Here is a 19,075-nt window from a genome sequence, read left to right as displayed (position 1 = left end):
AAGAGAAGAGGTTTGCAGAGGCGTATGGAACCAGACTCAGAGTCAACAAGTCGCTTTCTTTGCTTCTGTGCTGCAGAAAAACAAAAATCTTTCATATGCTGCATATATAGTTTGAGTAGACTTTAGAAACTCTGCAGTTTCTCTTTCCTAAATCCATCAACAGCTTATATCTCAGCCGCTGGTATTCTTCCTGACATCTTCTTCTAATCTCTCCTTTTGTTCTCCCTTTATCATCTGTCCCTCCTGGCCTGTAGCACTGGGCGCTGGGCCAAGGGGGGCCAAACAGCATTTTAACCTGGTGTCTGAGCCTCAACTCATCCTTTATTCATTCCCATTACAGGCGCATGAGAGCTGGTCTTTGCATGTAACTTCTGCTGCCCCCCTCTCCATTACAAAGATAAATGAGCGCTTCTACATACTCTTCCATATGTAACCAGTAAGAATGAGTGAAATATCCCCTCCTGACACTTGTGAGTCCACTTTATGGCAAGATGGACTGTGTGCCAATGCTGTGGGAAGATGTAAATACAGCAGCAGGCTATGAGTGCTACATAAAAAGAGTCAGCTTTGTGAGTCATAAATGTTTGCTTGTACGTTATTGTTTTCTAATGAGCCCCTTTTATCTCGTGCTTCCTCAGGTCTACAAAAATGGTAGTAAAAACCATCAAATCTTCATTTGGCAAATATTTTTAAATATTCATAAAGTGACACAAAACAATACCTGCACACAAGCACGCCAACTTGAAGCCAACAGTGCACCTTTCCAGTTATACTTGTATGGGTTGTCTTGTGTATTGTCACATGGAAAGTGCACACAACTGCATCCTCCACCTTCCACGTGCTTTCGACTGAAACAAGACAGAGTGTAGAGGAGCAAGATAAAGCTCACAAGTGGTAATGGAAATTAAAAAGTGCCACACCAGTGAAGGCAGGACACAGGACAGGAGCTTGGCTTGTAGAACTGAACTGGAAAGGCAGAGGTACGTATGTGTTTTCATTTTTATCACAAGCTGCTGAAAGTGACACTGTTTTTGGTTACTTCTCTGTCTCTGCCTGCGTTAGTAAAATATCCCTGAAACCACTGGACAGGTTTTAATGAAACTTTCAAGTAATCATTGGATAAACATCTACAACTGATTAACTCTTTAAGTCAAATCAATTTAAGATGGCCACCACAGCTAATCAGCTTTAGCAAACACTAATTTAACTATAACTCATTTTTATAGATATGGACCTGCAATAGTAGTAGTAGGAACAACAACTTTAACATTTACTGTTGGCATCAGTGGTTAGAGCTGTCCCCTCACCCTGTTAATGTCTCATGAACCACTTTTAGATGTACACCTACAACTGATTAATACTTGGAGTCAACCTAATTCAAGATGGCTGCCACAACTAATCAAACTTGGCCAAGACAAAATGGCTATAATTTAGTCTCTGTGTGGCAGCAGAGAGTCAGTCTCTACGTCTACTTTACATAGAGGTAGACACAGTATTTGCCAATTTTTCAAAAATCGGCCATGCCTGTGTGTTCTTGGCTGGTTACCAAATAGAAAGGTAAAGATTCAGCAGCAGTTGCTACAACTATCTCACCGTAGCTTACATTTTCATTTATGTAACATTTTTATCACACAGAAAATTAATCTGGGCCAGAAAATAAAAGATATTGACCATCAGCTGATTGGGTTGAAGCCTAACACAAGCCTTGATGTTCTGCAGAGGTGTGTGGAGGACTGTGTGAGCACCTGTACAGTATTCCAGCTAAAGGTTTCAGCAGGAGCTGTTTTACATAAACACAGGCATTAAAAGGAGGTCAGGATTTTCCTTTAATCCTCACAGAGCAAAGCAACGAGGGGAGGGAAACATTATGTTTTGGGAGGGGTGATCCTGGCATTGTACCAGTGGAGCATTGTTTACTAGGAAAGAACATCCGACACTAATTACAGCCAGTTAAAATGGCACCGGGGTGCTGTGATGCACACATCATAACAGAAATAAAGATAACCAGAGAAGGAAGATGAAGAATGCTACTGCATCTTCTATAAAGCTCAGTAGTAAGTTGGGACTTAATAACTTAAGCTTCTTGTACATGTTATTTTGATGTTTAATCAGAAGTTAGTGAGTGTGACATCATTACACTAAACATTCTTCCAAAACTATAAAAACTTAAACTGGGATTGTGCAAAAATTGTTAAAGGTCTGAAAATTCCAGTTAGAACATGAAGAGTCCAACTTTCTGTGACTTGTTTCAACTTTGAATGAAGTATGTTTGAGCTATGAAGCTCCAAAGAAGGCTGACTTTTCACACTGTTGTTTTCAAAAGCTCATTGTTGTCTGTGCGGGAAATTTTTAATACTTTTGTCAGCGATATACATCTGCCATAAATCATAGGTCACTATTCGCAATAGAGTGGTACGTTTTCACTTCTTTGTATGGGCTTTTTCAACGCTGAAAAAGAAACAAAAGAATAATGTCGGAGTAATAACAACAATAACTTGCATTTTCTGTGAAAATACAGTGTGATTGTGGAGGAAGCTGAGTTTGAGTTGCTGAAGTTAAACCAAGCAGAAGAGCAGCTAAATTTAGCAACAGAAGATCAAATTATAAGTCAAACGCCAGGAAAATTATCACTAAAAGCTAAAATTAGCAAAACCGTAGCTAACAAAGACAAAAACAGCAAGTATGCTGAAACTTAATTGAACAGATATTTTTTTCTATGGGGATTGTTTAAAAAAATGCAGTTAAATGGATTTACAGGCACTGTTTGTTTATTGATTTATTTTTAATAAAGACATAAAATTGATGATGCTACACGTTTAACAGTTCTTCTATATGACGAGTAAAGCTGTCACCACAAAATCCTGAAATTTGCTTTTGCTTTGTCAGAATTTAAGAAAAACTACACGTGAAAGTGGGTTAAGATCATTTTTCTCTTCATCCTTCATCTCTTCCTGTGTTCTGTGCAAGAGATATTTGTGTTTTCTCCATAGCAGTTTGGATATCTGTTTGGTGGATCACCATGTGGCAGTGGCATGTACAACTCACATGGCACCAGCTGCTTTTACTAGATAATAATGAGAGGCTGCCATGGACACACCCGCAACCTTTCATATGGAAGGCAACACTTGACCACTGGTGCAGAGCGTCTGAATGTACGTTTTATTATTTTATACTACAACACCGTCTAAGAGGGGGCAGTTGTTGGATGTGTTTGTGTCTCATGGGAGGAAACTTATAAAACATGGGCCAAGTATCTGGAGCTCATGTGGTAATACATTTTATATGTTCTAATCCCTGTCCACACAGGAACAGTGTGGACAGGGACAACCTTTGTATACGGGATAACTTCAATGAACAGACAAATCGGATAAACAATAACATTATTTTAAATAGAGTAAGGCATAACCCCAGATTATTACACCAAATAATCTAAGGTCATAAAGGTTTTTATCACTTTATTGACCTGTCAACAACACTGAAGCAAACATTGAAGAAAAAGATCAACAAACCTCTTCTCTTTGATCCATGTCTACAATAGTTTTAAAAGATGGACACTCATGCATAAATAATTTACCTTGAACCCTTTGAAAACTCTTCCTTCCATCTTTCACTGAATATTCTGCCTGAAATCGGACTGATATGACTCACAGTCAACAGTAAAGGAGAAGTTCCACCTCATCATCAATCCACAAAAAGAATGCAACCCATCACCCTCGTCTGTTTCTCTTTGTTGTGTTTACAGTTCCTACCATAAACTGTATAATAAATGGCATCCATCCATAGGATATGTATATATACAGTTTATGGTTTCTACCCAATGTTTAAGCTTTATGCTCCATGTCTTGTAGTACAAGGTGTATCTTTGTGGCAACGTTACAGCACTACATACAGGCCTGGTATAGTTACTAAACATTCTGGGTAATTTTCTGCATTTCCATGTGGATGAAAACATTTCTACAATCAGTACCATGTTTACAAGGATACTTTTAGATTGCTTTGAAAAACAAAGTTTCTGTGTGGATGTTTTAATCCATGTACAGAGTCAGATTTGGTAAGTTATAGTAAAGCAGAGACACATTAGTCTGAGTTTAAAAAAAAACCTTGACATTTAGATTTTGTTATGAGAAGCTAATGTTGATGAATTTAATTCTGCTGTATGGGATTGGACCTCAGGCTGCTGCTGTGTCCTGTACATTGAATCAATTTCTGTTAGACAATAAGGCGGCCATTGACAGCTCTCATCACTTCAGGTCTCAGGATGAAGTAAGCCAGCTAATGCACTAACAATATTACATGATTAGATTAACCTAGACATGTAGCTTTATGGAATTACTGCAATGTGGCAAGAAGAGCACACTTAGCTGTACTTTTCTTACTGTGTTTGATTGCTAATATCAGCTCTGTCATAGTTTTTCCAAATAAATACAGGACTAAAGTAATGAGCAGACCAGGTTACCATATTATAAGACGAGTAATTGGAAGACCTGTGGTGTTTGTGTGAAACACACTTTTTTCTAGGCTAGCTTCCTCTGAAAGTCGCCACTGTCCTGTCTCCTCTTGCTGGTCCTGGAAATGTTGTGTCAGCTTTGTGATAGCCCCTTCAACTTCCTCTTACTCCTTCCCCCGTCTGTAAGGGCTCAGCAGGAAGAAACATGTAAAAAACATTCTCTGTGTTGTCTACAGTGAAAAACTAAGCTTTTTCTGTTCCTGGTCAGCTACATATGTAGTGGAAAGTGTACATTTGGGCTAATTGTGAATAGTACCTCTGGCCTAAAAGTGTTTCTTAGCTGTGTAGAGAACCAGCTTCCACTCCCTACTTTCTTTTTCTGTTGAAGTCCAGTTTGAACACCTGGGAGGAAGCAGCTGTAGGTGGTGATTACAGTTAAGAGACTCCAAAATAACTTCTCCTCCTCTGCCTCCTCTCTTGCTCCAATCTGTCCCTCTAAACCGCCCTTTTTCCAACCTTTACTTTCCTTACTCTGAAAATAAATACTTATAGAAATAAATCTACAGAAGAAGTACAAAAACAAGACAAAAATAATCTGTGTTAAATTGCCTCGGTTTTCTTTTTCTCCAGTCTCGGGCATTGTTGAATGTGTTTGTTTTGTATTTAAAGTGACTAAAACACACCGCCTGGCTCATCAGTATGAGGACTGTTGGCTGCATATATAACCACCCCTTTTTACCAACTATTTCTATGTGTGTGTGTGTGTGTGTGTGACTGAGCTAGAGTCCCCATCAATCACATGCCCAAGTACACACTGCTACAGAGCTTATTAAAAGGCAAAGTGCTATCACTGATCTGTCTGACAAATATGCAGAACACAGATATAAACATGGAGAATTAAAGGCCTAACAATTCCTAAAGAAATGCATATCACACACTACCTTTTATGACAGAGTCTTAGACTAAGATCTTCTTTTGATAATAAATGGTAGAGTTTCTGCCATTTTAACCAAACCTTGTGAACGTCATTAGGTGCAATCTCATGCAGTATTGGGAGATATTAGATCTATTAGGGTTTAAAGCACGTGTTGTGAGGATGACTCTCAGCTACTACCACATGTTGGTTTTTGTGTTGTCTAATGTCAGTTAACTGTGATGGGCATTTTGAATTGGATTGACTCCAAAAGTGGACCCAATGATTACTTTCTGAGAGTTTTCTGAGAGAATCATCCATATTTTCTTTCGTAAACACAGCGTGATATGTGAGACGTTTCATCTTCTTCTGCACATGCTGGTTGCTTTAGGGCCATAGGCTGTTCACACTGGAGTCTGATGACAGTCACATTTAAATTATAATGTGAACAACCACGCAAAACTAACAGATTTTAGTAAAAAAATTGCAATTGAGCATCAAGACCTGCAATGTGAACAAAGCCTTTGTGTCCCTGTGATGGACTGGTGACCTGTCCAGGGTGTACCCCACCTCAGGGTTTCCCCCAGAAAAGAGGCTAAGCCTGGTGGTAGGTGGCCGATCACCGGCCGACTGTGATTTATTAAACAAAGATTAAGGTTAACAGGAAAGTTGAAAATATGGCTATTTATTTTGTGATATTGTGAGATATTTGTGTCAAATATTTACACAACTACAGTTTTACAATAAGGCACTTTTTAAATACTTTTTTAAACAAAAATACAATTAAAATAAATACAAATTGTTTGCACCTAATTTAAATCCTAATTTAAGTCACATTTACAAATAAATGAAATGAACATAAATGAAAAAGTGCAAACAAGGCANAGGCCAATGAATAACAACAGAGAACTCTGACAAACAGACAGATGCTGTACTGTACTGTGCTTTTTGTGGCACAGGCTGCATGTTGGATCACTACATGGAACAACAAAACAAAACATCTAATGCTGAATTTAATAGCATCATTTTACTGGTAAACATGGATAATATTTTCACTAAGCACAAAACATGCTTACCATATTCAGTCTTTTAAAGCCACCTGCTGAATTTCAGCTCAACTAACCAGTTTTGGTTAAACGCAATAATGTTTATTGCTAACTCCACCTGTACCTGAAGGTGTCTCAGCCTCAGGGCTCATTAAAGTGAACAGCGTGCGGACCTGAGCGTTTATGGTTGCTAAAGGCTGCTGATCAGCACTAGTTGTGTCTCTACGTAAAACAACCTGAAAATATACGAAAATCATGCTTTGGTTTTGTTTATTACCAGAATCCTGAAGTTGAAACCATAAAAGATAGGTGCCTTCTAGTCATTGGTTGGCTGCAAAGCAAGTTTTAAGCCTTGTCCCTTTATGTAAACAAAGGGGACATTTTTCTGACAGAAAATAAAAACACCTCAGTTTATTTTTTTCAGGTGTTGGCTTTTGTTGATTCCCGTAGTTCCCAACCTTGCTGCTGTATGTTAAAATCTGCCTTTTCAAATAAGTTTCAATAATTTGAGGATTTAAAAAGTGTCATGTTACCCTGTGACTGGCAATGTGACAGCTTGTTAACAAATTCTGAGGGTGTGTAGGCGGGACTTGCATATCGATGGTGCCCCACATGTGCACAGACTCTGGCTCCAAAAATACAATATGGCAGCACCTGTAAACTAGACAGATTGGATTCAGTTTTGGACCATGGAAGTTAATGATTTAACTGATATATTGTTATTGATGTATTGACTCATCATCCTTCTGATTGGTAGACAACTGCCTTTCCTGCCTCAGTCTTGAAGAACACCTCATTTCTTCATACTGTAAGAGAGAGAGAGAGAGAGAGAGAGAGAGAGAGAGAGAGAGAGAGAGAGAGAGAGAGAGAGAGAGAGAGAGAGAGAGAGAGAGAGAGAGAGAGAGAGACAGAGAGAGAGAGAGAGACAGAGAGAGGAGCTTCTACAGGAGGCTTGGACTGAACTATCTTTCTTCCCCTTCCTATAAGTCACAGAGTCACATCAGCAGTTGAATAGGAAACTTAGTGTTCAGGGTCATTCACTACTTTATGGAATTCCTCCAGAGCAGCCGGGATTTCACACGGGCAAAACGCAGCTTTGTGTAGCCCACTATACTGTCAGAGACAGAGAGTACGCTCCTCTTGTACCCAGTCTTAGTCAACACAACTCTAAAAACTCTAAATTCTTTAATAATTGGCTCAAGCCTTGGCTGGTAAATACTGATACGGTAGCTACAAATTGAAGCTGTCAAAACGTTTATTTTTTGTTTGTTGTATTTTTTGGGGGGAATAATAATAGGAAACTGACATGATATATCTATTTTTCACCTAAAATGTTAACAGAACAAAACCAGAGGTTTTTCTACTTTAAGGTTTTGTACTTCTCAGTCTTAACTACATCATCATGTTTGTAAATTTGACTTAACAATATAGGTGACATCACATGGGATAGTCCCGAGAATCCAGTCCAGTTCCACTTCTCTTATGTAATTGAGGTCCCACCCAGCTGGCATGTAAAGAATCCTCCTCTGGCCTTCAACTTTTTTCATCAGAGACCAGAAACTAGCATCTGTCCAGAGCAACAAATGAACACAGCTAAACTGAATGAGGAAACAAATACCACAGTCTAATTGGCCCTCAGTCAGAAAAAACACAACATTTTACATTTATCTCTTTATATAAATTTGATCAATCAGTTCCTTTCCAGTCTCCCTTGTTTTTTCCTGTCCAGTCTTAAGAAGGAGTAGTTTATTTTTCTCAGAAAGTAAAATGCTCTAGAAAAACGCTGGACTGTAGACTTATGACCATAGATGGCAGAAAGGAGTGAGAGATCCGTGCCTATTGATTACCCCAGCCTGACTGTCGATATTCTCCTTTGAATTCTCATACGGTGAATTATTGGCTTCAAATACACCCACGCCCACACACTATCCCAGTATCTATGGGAGCAAGGTCAATACATCATGGTACAACTATTTGCTTTTAGCTGTTACCTCAGCCATTTCACCAATCAGGCCTCCACTGAGAGAGTGTAGCTCACCTTGTGATTCTTCACCTGTCTGCACTCATTCTACATTTCATAGGTCCGTGTGTCATTGGGAAGACAGCTTTACAGAAGGGACGCAGTGAACTAACTTGGACACCCTTACACATGTTTTAGATGAGGTCTTGCAAAATTTATATACACACCAACTCCTTGCCTGTTTAAGCAAGACAGATTTTCATGGCTGTCCTTGCGATGGGCAGTCCACCATCATGGTCATTTAACAGCAGGGTAATGGTGTGAGCAGCACTGGTTGACTGCTCTTCAGCCGTAGTCGCCCTGGAGGCTGAAGGGGGGGTTCTTCTTCCTGCTCACGTGGAGAAAGGGTACTAGGCCTGGGGTGAAAGCAGTGGAAGAGTGAGGTGACAAAAGAGCTTTCATGGGTGTAAGTTTAGTGTGTTAACCCCTTTCTGTCCCTGCTTCAAACGGATAAGAAAAACCCACTGTGACAAAGCGAGCAGCAGCCTCGGGCAGAGTGTTTGATTAGGTGCCGTGTGTGTCAGGGGTTGTTCAGGATGTCTGGCCTCTGGGAGTCTTGTGATAGAGCTGACATTTTGGAAACTGGAAAGTGGTCATTTTGTTGTCATAGTGCCATACAAAAGAAAAGACTTTCAACAAAACAAAGAACAGCTTTTGAAGCACTTTTGTGTGTCAGTGTCAGAATTAGTAAACGCACAGTAAGTTGTCAACATAGATCTTGGCCATGGCTTCATTCAGACAAGCTAACTTGCTGATTGATGTAAAATTCATAACTGTGGACAATAAACCTAACCAACATACATAGAAATCACTTATGGATTTTATATGTGTGTGTTGCCAGTTTTCTCATTGAGACATTTGTCAAACAGAGCCACAATATTAACATCTGACCTTTGCTGTGACACACACACACACACACACACACACACTATCATATATGTTCTTTCTTGTTGTTTCTTGATTTTATTTAATTTTTATTCCCTTTATGGGCACGTGCTTATGTGGTCAAATGGGTTAGCAAAATTGGGGACATCAGAATCCAAGCACCAGTGGTGTTTACATCCCAGACATTAGGGCAGTAATACCACTGATTGGGTAGGCCCAGTTGGTGTAATAGACATTGCAATGTAATTTTGAGTAAGAGATTGGAGATCAAATCTTGTAAAAGCCATCAGCAAACTATGGGAAATGCCAATTCTTATACATATAAAACCAGACATTTAGAAAACCTTTATTTTTGGGCCATATTTAGTCCAATTTAAGCCTATTTCCACCCAGTAATAAGCACTGACAATGAGCTCCAGGTAAATGTCAGTACAAGGTTTTATAAACTTATGGATATCTTGTGCTCCTAAAATGCTTGATATACCTCAGTGTTCTTACTTTATTCTGTCTAATTCATACACAGAACAAGATACAGCAGAGTTTTTAAGCTTTAAAAAATGTTTTATTTTATTTCTCTTCACCACACTTGTTAGTGGCTATCAGAGTCGCTGAGTTGGACTGAACCAACTCAAAGCAGAGGGGGAGATGTAGCTTTTATTAATTATTATTATTATTATTATTATTATTATTGTAGTTTGCAACAAAAAAAGTAAAATTAGAATCAATAATTACTACATGCTTCTGTCTTTTTGCTAGGAGTGATTACATGTTGTAAAGTCAAACAATGAGGGAGCAAAAACCCCAAGTTTGCCTCCCTACTGTAGAAAATGGAGGAGCAGCTGCTCCACTGAGCATGCACCTATGATTCCCTTAATGGTCTTCTTGCAACATTTATCCTCATTTCAACCTTTAATGTCTCCTTTTCCCTTCCTCGGTTTTTCAACACTCATCTCTGTCTTCCCTGGTTTCAGTCAGAATGACAGTTTGTGACACTCCCTCCCCAGGGCAGCCATCAGTTCAGATGAGCATCGGATGTGACAGGCCAGCTTAGTCTTTTTAGGTCATTAACAGTTCTTCTCCTCCTCCTGCCTTTGTCATCATCATTCTCCTTTACCGTTTATCTTTTCTTCCTCTTTTTCTTTTGTGTGTCACTGTGTGCACATACCTCTACTGAGTGACAATCTTAATAATAATCTACACAACAAACACATTCTTGAGTGGAGTGAAGAATAGATTGTGTAAATATGTGGCTGTGCTGAATGCTAGGATGTTCAGCCTTCTTGATGACTTACTGGTGAGAGTGTGTGCAGTAAGGTACTTGAACAGGTAAGCATGTTTCAATGAGTTTTTCCAGCCGGCATGGTTTGGCATGTACTTCACCCTCTACCTCCTTCTTTATTGGCTCATGCAGCTTTGTATACTCCCCCTACAGTAAATTGTCAGACCTAATACAGGCAGGAATGTCCAGTCACCTGCTTCTAAAATGCAACAGTCCTGTGCTACACTAACCTAATATAGCTGTGTACCACATAACCCGAACCTGGTTAGATAACTATGGAATTGCTCACTGCATATATTTAAACACACACCTCACAGTGATCCAGCTCATCTGTTTAGTCAAAGCCTTGCAGTGTGGAAACTAGAGTTATGTTCTGCAATTACAAATGATTCCTGTTTGTACTGTAGAATTCTTTATTATCAGCTACTTTTATTAGTAGCTTTACTTTGTACTCATGCTTCTCCAAGTTCAGATTCATGACAGTACACAGGGTCAACAGTTTGCTCTGCCAACTTGTTGATGGTACCTAATTCTTAAAGTCTTATAAGAGGTTTAATAGAACCCACAGCGTACTCTGAGCTTGTGTCCCACAAGTTAGCAGGTATTGCATATGTCTGACCTAAAGGTAGTCTCTTCCTGGGCTGCGACTGCTGGTAATTAGATGGCTAACAGTATTCATGAGGGACTTTTCTCAATGTCATACAATGGTTGCAATGGTTGTCAGTTTCCTTCCTTGACTTGAATTTTTAACATGTTATCAAATTGTGCAACAAATAGTTACAGATTTGGTGCAGGTGTCTCAAACACTTCTTGATTTTGTCATGGGCATCTCTCACATGTCAGGAGTGCAAGATCTAAATTTTGACACCTGTACATGAGCTTCCCTGCCAATGAGAAATATTGATTATTTAAAAGATTATTAAAAAATTGATTTTTATATGCCTTCATTTCAAAAGTGTACTTTAGTAGATTAACTCATAGGCATGGGGGCAGCTACCAAGTTGGATACAAAATGGGTTGATAAAGGTATAATAAGGGCAGAAATGTTAAATGAAATAATGTGCAAGGCCTAGAATACAGTTTTGCAAGTTGTGGACACAAAAAAGCCAAGAATTTAAATAATTGGCTGGTTAAAAAGCAGCCAAATGGCTCGCCAGTCAACACTCAGAATTCAGTGAGACTGCAGTGAATACTTTGCATATTTTCTTGGAATTTTGAGTCAATCTTGAGCTGCCAACTTGTTGCCAGCAGTCACAGCCCAGTGATATTTTACCTTAGCAGTCATGTAGGATATTATACCCCCATCTTACTTTTGCATACATGCCTCTCCTTTCTATCATTATTGAGACATGAAAATAACGTCACCACTGTACCTTTTTATGTTTCTGATACTAATGCATACACAACTTCAAAATGCCACAATAACAAAAGTTTAATTTGTTTTTTATTATCATTAAATTGTTATTCATTATTAAGCATTATTAAAATAATCTTAAAATATCAAATATGGTAAAATATGAAACAGACTGACAGTAACCTTAGACCTTAAACATAACTAAAGGTCATTTTAGTCTTTAGTTGACTAAATCTTAAGCTCCTTTTAAGGTGGATCAAAGGGAGTTAATGTTGGGTGAAGGGGAGTTTTATCTGCTTTGAAAACTAAAATCCTAATTTTAGATTAAAATATATATGATACATGTTTTTTTTTCTCTTCCACACATTGTTCAGGGTATACTACAACATCACAATTTAAAATTTAAAATAAAACAATTTTGTCACGTCATGGTTATGTTTAGGCAACAACTTTAATTGGTTAGGGGTTAAAAACACTCATTATTAACAAGAACATAATTTAGTTTTACAATGCTACTACTCAAGTCAGTGGATTACATTTTTCTTTAGCTTAGTTATTCAACACAAGAACACGCTACAACAACACATTTGTTGCTTGTTTTAACACAACAAAACTGCTTTGTTTGGGAAAGGAATCAAAACTTCTTGTTTGGAGTTTAAAAAAGATTCTAACTGGGGCTAAATTACGTTCTATCTACTGTTGTTGCCATGATATAGTTCATTATTTCCTTCAAGAACAGCCCATGTTTTGGAGAGGAAGACAGTGTTACCCTGAATTTACCCAAAGTCACACTGGAATTGAATGATTTTCACATATGTAGGCTCAAAAAGTGTGTGCTGACCCAGCCATGTCCTTGTTCTTAGTGCTGAAGTGATTGTAGAAACAGGAAACAAGCGTTGTAATGAATTTTAATACTACTTATGAAACTGAGTACATTTAAGAGGCCTATAATTTTGTGCCTTTTGACAGTCCCTCTAACAATAGCCACTCCACTCAGATGGCAACCCTAAACACCGTTTTAATGCCGTTCAGCTTTCAGAAACCGTCAAGCTGCGAATGCAGCCTGAATGGACTGTGGCAGAGACATTTTGTTGTCCCTTTGTAATGAGATGTGACACAGGCCAGGTTGTTTGGTTGTCTTCATGCTCCTGTAGATGGGAAACAACTGTTTGTCCAGGTGTGTACTGAGTGGCTAAAAAATAATGTTGTTTTTAAACAAAGATTACTCTAATGTAGTGGGGGAACTCAGATAACATACTTTTTTTTAACTTGTGAACCTTGACCTTTGGGAAAACCAGTGACAGATAAACTGTGGAGACCTTCAAAAGAGCAGAAGGAAGGTGGTTGTCGAAAGCGTGACTGCAGGTTTTTTGGCCTTCCCAGAATCCACAGCAGCTGTTTCCTCTCCTCACCTCTTCTTCTGCCCCTCCTCCTGTTTACCCACCTCCTACAACACTCCTTTCTGTCACCTGCCTTGTTTGTGGCTGATCAGCCTGATGAGTTGGTGTTTCTCTCACCACAGATCTGCTGAGTGTTTGAGAACTGAAGCAGGCCTCTTCACTGACGGCCAGGGAGAGGAAGGGATCCACAGATATTAGAAGTGGGTACCAGAGCATTTAGGTATGTGTGTTCGTGGACTGTTTCAAGGGTGGCATCAGTTTGTAAAGATTTGTGTTTTAAGCAAATCGTTTAATCCAATAAACTACTTGATCCTATGACCACCTCAGTGGCTGGAAACCTTGTACATTTCAACCATGTACCAGTTATTAGCTCGGATGGGGCTGCCTCAACTCTAACATGAACGTTTGTTGGGAGACTAGAGTAAACTTGATGACCGAGGCATTGCTGTGGATTGTACCTTCTGCTGCCCACCCTGCCTTATTTAGAAGAGCAAAGTGAAGCCTAAAACAGAATGTATGGGACTCATTATGTTCATTAGTCCAATACTATTGCCACCCACAATGATTCATCCCCTCAGTTAAAATACAGTCTAGTAGCAAGGTACCATTTAGCTAGAGTTGCATTATTAGAACTAAACTCAAGTGATGAAAGCATATGACCTAACAAGCAAAACACAGAAGCACGATTTATTTGCTTCATCTTTCAGAAAACCAGAAGCACAGTTTAGTCTCTTTCACCTTTCTTTCCACTCATTAACACCCAGTGACTTCCTGTTCACTTTGAGGTATTGTTGAGCAGAATAGCGTTGGTGTGATCATAAAAAGTGCTCACCAGATGGTAGTTGATTGACCCACAGAGGCTCATTAGCTCAGATGTTGGAATCTTTGATCGGCTTTGTTTAGAAAATAAGAGTTCATTGTCTTCACCTCTTGAATGATTACTCTATACCACAGGTTGTTGAAGTACTTTCATTTTAAAAGTACAATCCGAACAATAGGTTTTATTGGCACATTTTTAACTATATGTCAGGAGAGTAATTTACATCTCCAGCAGTTGTGGTACATGTAAAAACAGAACTACAAAGACTGGCATATTTTCAGTACTGTGAGGTGTTATTTTTATCTCTTGAGCCTTTACCAGTGCTTCTGCTTTTTGCCTTCACATTTAGATGAGTAAGAATCACTTGTTGCTTCAGATGGTTGGAGCTGTATGTTGTGCTGAAGAAATATACTTATGGAAAAACAATCTAGGATTTAATAACATGTAGCTATGACTGTCCTAAATTTGCCATGAAAAGGTCTGTTGGGATTTCTAGGGCCCTGTATCTGATTTGATAAATTTACTTTACTGCTATTTCGAACTTTTTACAATTTGAACCAAGTTATAATCACCCAAAAACCTCAAATAAAGGGCGTACAAAGTCTGAAGCAGCCTATGAAGAAGCTGACCAAAAACATTTTGTGTTGTTATGATCGGCACTAAAGTTGACCTTCCTGACTCCACAGGAGGAAGGCTTTTGTTTTAACAAAACCAGCAGCGTTTACCTCTGCACTGAACGAGGCGCCTCACCTTGAGACGGCATACTTGAGGTTTTGAATGGCATGGCTTTGTTTTACTCTGGTTAGACTTGGGGTTGTTTTGTAGTGGTTGGCTTCCTTGAGAAAATGGCATTGCAGAACCACAAGGGCAGACTCTGTGACGACAGATTCTGTCCTCTTTGAGGATGCCTGTGGTAGTTTTACCGCTGTCTGCCTGGCCCTGAGCTCAGAATGAGATAAGTGGCGTACCTCGACGAGGGAGTCTATACCAAGGCTAAATATAGAGACTGAGAAAAGGTAGAAGGGCAAACCAAGAGTTGCTGCTGCTTGCGATGAGTTAATCTGTCTAATCACAAGCAGAACAGCAGCACGATTCACAAAACGTGTCAGTTAGTTGAATGAAACTAAGACCGGGGAGAGTGCACAGCCTTTGATCTGCCTCTTTAAGAGCCAAAGTCAGAGAAAAGTGTTTTGATTAGACATTCCAGGCATATCTCCTTCACATTCTGGTGCAGGGCTGTTGGCCTGCACATAAGACGTATGGCTTTAAAATTTCTTACAGACATTCTCATAATGTTCTCATAAAAATGAATTAAGGAGAATGCTTTTTTAGAGACAGTAAAGTGTTTGTTAACAGGCTATGTATGTCCAGATCTATCTCTTATTTATTAGGCTGGTAACTCACACTAAACCACTGAAATGGTGCACTCCCACAGAACTTAAAGGGCATATAACATGATTTTTTTTTTACATATTTTTACTTTTGTATTGTTTAGGGGTCATACCTCACTAAAGTAATCATCATTTCTATGTCATAAATGGAGAACTACAAAAACATAGGCATTCATTGTCTATGCTGAATAGGTGCACATTTTGTCTTTGGTAGTATAGTAGTGTATTTAATGCATGGAATACAGTAACCCCCCTCCTCCCTCCCCCCACAACCACTAGCATTTCAAAAAAGTGCCTTTTAAAATGACTTATCTTCTTTAAGAACAGTCAAATGTAAATTCTGGTTTATTTTTGCTATAACTATGAAGATTTGAAGGTCTTCTAGCACCAAAACAGGATGTTACTTGCCTGAGAAGACATAGTTACTCCTGTCTTGTATGTCTCAGAGCCAAAACTGCAGTTCAGCCATTGTTTGCAGTGGTTTTTATCATACAGGCCAGGATCTAAAATAAGTTCCACAGTGTTTACACAATTAGAGGACTCAAGGAGAATCAACAATATGAACCTGTGTTAAGGAACATGTGACATTTCATTTTCTCTTTTCCAGTGGGGGAAGGCTAGACCTGTTTTGGGACCAACCATGCCCGGCACCTATTCCTGCACTGGTAATTGATACAGCTTGACAGATGTCACAACGTCACCCTTACCCCCTCCCTCCTTCCAACTTATTTAACCCGCCTGTGGCCTTCGGGTCAAATTGACCCAAAGTTACAAGGGCTTCTCTACCTCTCTTTGTCTTGTTCTCTTTTCAAGACTTGAGGAGTGTTAACTGTATCTAACATGAGCTGTCCTGCAATGTCTTTTAAAAGAAAGTTTCAAGGAGGAAGAGGGTGGGAGTAATGGTGACGGTAGAGACATTTAACAACCTTTGTCACTGGCAGGTGGACAATAATGCTTTTGCCCATGTCTGTGTGTTTGTGTGTCTGTATCTCATGAACCACTGGACATATTTTAATTAAACATTCAGAAAGTAATCATTTGATGTATAATCCAGTTCATGATGGGTGCCACTCACAGCCAACACAAAAATGGTTCTAATGCAGTCAGTTTTACAGATACTGAGCTAGGGTTTGATGTGGTAGTAGGTGAAAAAATCATTCACTGCACATACTCTGAGTGTGATATTTTGCAGTATCACATGAGATTATGCATAACGTTATTTTTAAGGTTTGACCAAAATGGCTGCAAGTCTATCATTTCTCAATGGAAAATGATCTTAGTCTAAAACTTTGGGATGAAAAGAAGATTCTTCAAGAAATGCTTGGCCTTTAATTAATTATAGTATCTGTAGCATATCTAAGTAATGAGCTAAAGATTTTTTCCTTGACTTATTATGCTAATTATTATCATGTCATGTTTTTGGAAGTCATTGATTTGTGCTGATGATGTTCTGTTACCCAGAACCATAGAATGTTCCTTCGTGTGCAGGTGTTATGAAAGTATGGTATTTTCTCAGGTGTTCTACTCACATCAACTAATTAAGACCAGCAAACTTACAAAAGTAAGCTCATCACCTCCTCCACCTAGCAGTGCTCTCTCAGTCTCTCTCAGATGCGTGGGAGTTGTCCTCCTGTTGCGCTGCTAGCATGCTAGTGCTAATGAGGCCAGCTGTCCAAACGCTCAGCCGGTCAGCCAGAAGGGACCACAGCCTTTGTTGATGCTAGGTGTTACATCTCCTGTTGAAACACACACTTTTGTTTCAACACCACCGACCATTTGGCACAGAAAGGCCATCTTCGTTCGCCCCCTCACACACACCACTGACACCACCCACCATCCTTTTACTCTTCTTTTCTCTTTCCGTTTGTGGCACTTCACGGCTCCCACCTTTATTGTCCTGCCTGCACACAGCAGCGCATTGATTTTTCTCTCCACAGCTTTATAGTTGATCATTTTACTCTGACACCACTGGCGGAGAGTGTTGCGTTTGTAATCGCTGACCTCAGCTCCACACCTGAGTGGCTGTGGCCCTGAACAGCCTCTCAGGCTCATCCTAAAGTACCTTTTGTTTCAGAATGAAGTGTTGAACCCTGTTGGGGCTGCTGAACGAACAATACATCACCTGGCAGTCACTCTCACAGAGAGCAGGCAAAGAGCTGCTGGAAGAGGGGAAGAAGGGATTACTCCAGACTACTGTCACATAATGCTGTATAAATCTAATTATCATTCGTTGCCAAAAGGCAAAGGCTGACAATAATGTTTTTACCCCTGTCTCTGTGTACTTGTGTGTTTTCAGTTATCTGTAGTGTTTGCAAAGTAGTTCATGAACAAATTTGAATGAAACTCTCAGAAAGTAATCATTGGATGAACATCTACTACTGACTACATTTTGAGATGGCAGCTATAGACAACTGACCTTAGAAAAGATAAAAATTGCTATTACTGTTAATTTGACAATAATTTGGCGTGGTGTTAGCTAAGATCAATTTCTAACACATACTCAAAGCGCTAACAGATTGCAAAAATTGTTGTCATTGACTATTTGGATCTGTCTGTTAGCAAAATATTTCAAGACAGATTCTTTTGAAACTTTCAGGAAATAATGATTAGATGTACATCTACAACTGATTAACTCTTGAACTCAACCTACATGTAATCAAAGTTTGCCAGCACAAACATGGCTTTAGCTCAGCTAATCTTACAGATATTGAGCTAAAATCTGATGTGCTCATAGCTGAGAGTCTTTCCAACACATTCTTGCTTAATGTTATCTTTAAGGGTTGACCAAAGTGGCTCCGTCTCAGTCATTTCTCAACATAAGAGGATCTAAAACTGTGGCACAAAAGGCGACAGGAATAGCAGCGACTGGCACACCAGTTTAGTGTCTCTCACATGTTTGATTGTTGTACTACTTTCCCTGTTGAGGACCTAAAATGCATCACAGACAGTCTGGATAGAACTTGTGTTGAAGAGATAAGCATCACCCCTGATGGACTGAGCCCAGTAATGGCATCCACATCATGGGAAAAGAAAAAACCAGTGTAGTAAGTAAAAGAGAGTAAAAAGGTTGAGAATGAAATAGCCCTCCTGATGAACCTTGATAGGATTTTGCAGCTGCAGCACAGCGGTGATGACCCTTGCGAACGGCTCAACAAATAACAGCATTTCTCCCCTCCTCCTTGGCCGCCTTCCATCCCTCCCGCCCCCACATCCCCCCTTCCTTCCAGCCTTCCTCTCATCCTGAACGCTGCACATCTACAGAGTCTCTAACCGGTTGTAACGACCTCCTCGGTTCTGAGAGGAACCTCACAGAAACTACTTTCATTGATTGAAACGTAGGTTCACCGTTCTCCCTCCTTAAGAAGAGGTGGGCGAGAAGAGTAAAATAAAATGTTAGGTGTTTTGTACAGTCAGTGCATATTCAGTGAGTGAATGCAGGTGTGTGTGTGTGTGTGTGTGTTGATGTGAGAGGCAGATTGAGTTTTGTAGCCGGGCCCTCTGCTGACTGAGTTGCTCTCAC

The 19,075-nt window shown here is 39.5% G+C and overlaps 1 protein-coding gene across 1 annotated transcript in view; it reads left to right on the top strand.

Moving 5' to 3' along the window:
* Nucleotides 1–19,075, top strand: part of zeb1b (zinc finger E-box binding homeobox 1b) — a 59,696-nt gene that overhangs the window by 19,959 nt on the left and 20,662 nt on the right. The window contains exon 2 of the mRNA XM_017436478.3: nucleotides 16,163–16,220. Coding sequence (XP_017291967.1) covers nucleotides 16,163–16,220 — 58 coding nt within the window. The remainder of the gene's footprint in view (nucleotides 1–16,162; nucleotides 16,221–19,075) is intronic.

This window comes from Kryptolebias marmoratus, linkage group LG21 (genome assembly GCF_001649575.2).
Source record: "Kryptolebias marmoratus isolate JLee-2015 linkage group LG21, ASM164957v2, whole genome shotgun sequence".
NCBI lineage: Eukaryota > Metazoa > Chordata > Actinopteri > Cyprinodontiformes > Rivulidae > Kryptolebias > Kryptolebias marmoratus.
The sequence above is the reverse complement of the archived record's forward strand: the minus strand, read 5'-3'. Positions and strand labels throughout refer to the sequence as shown.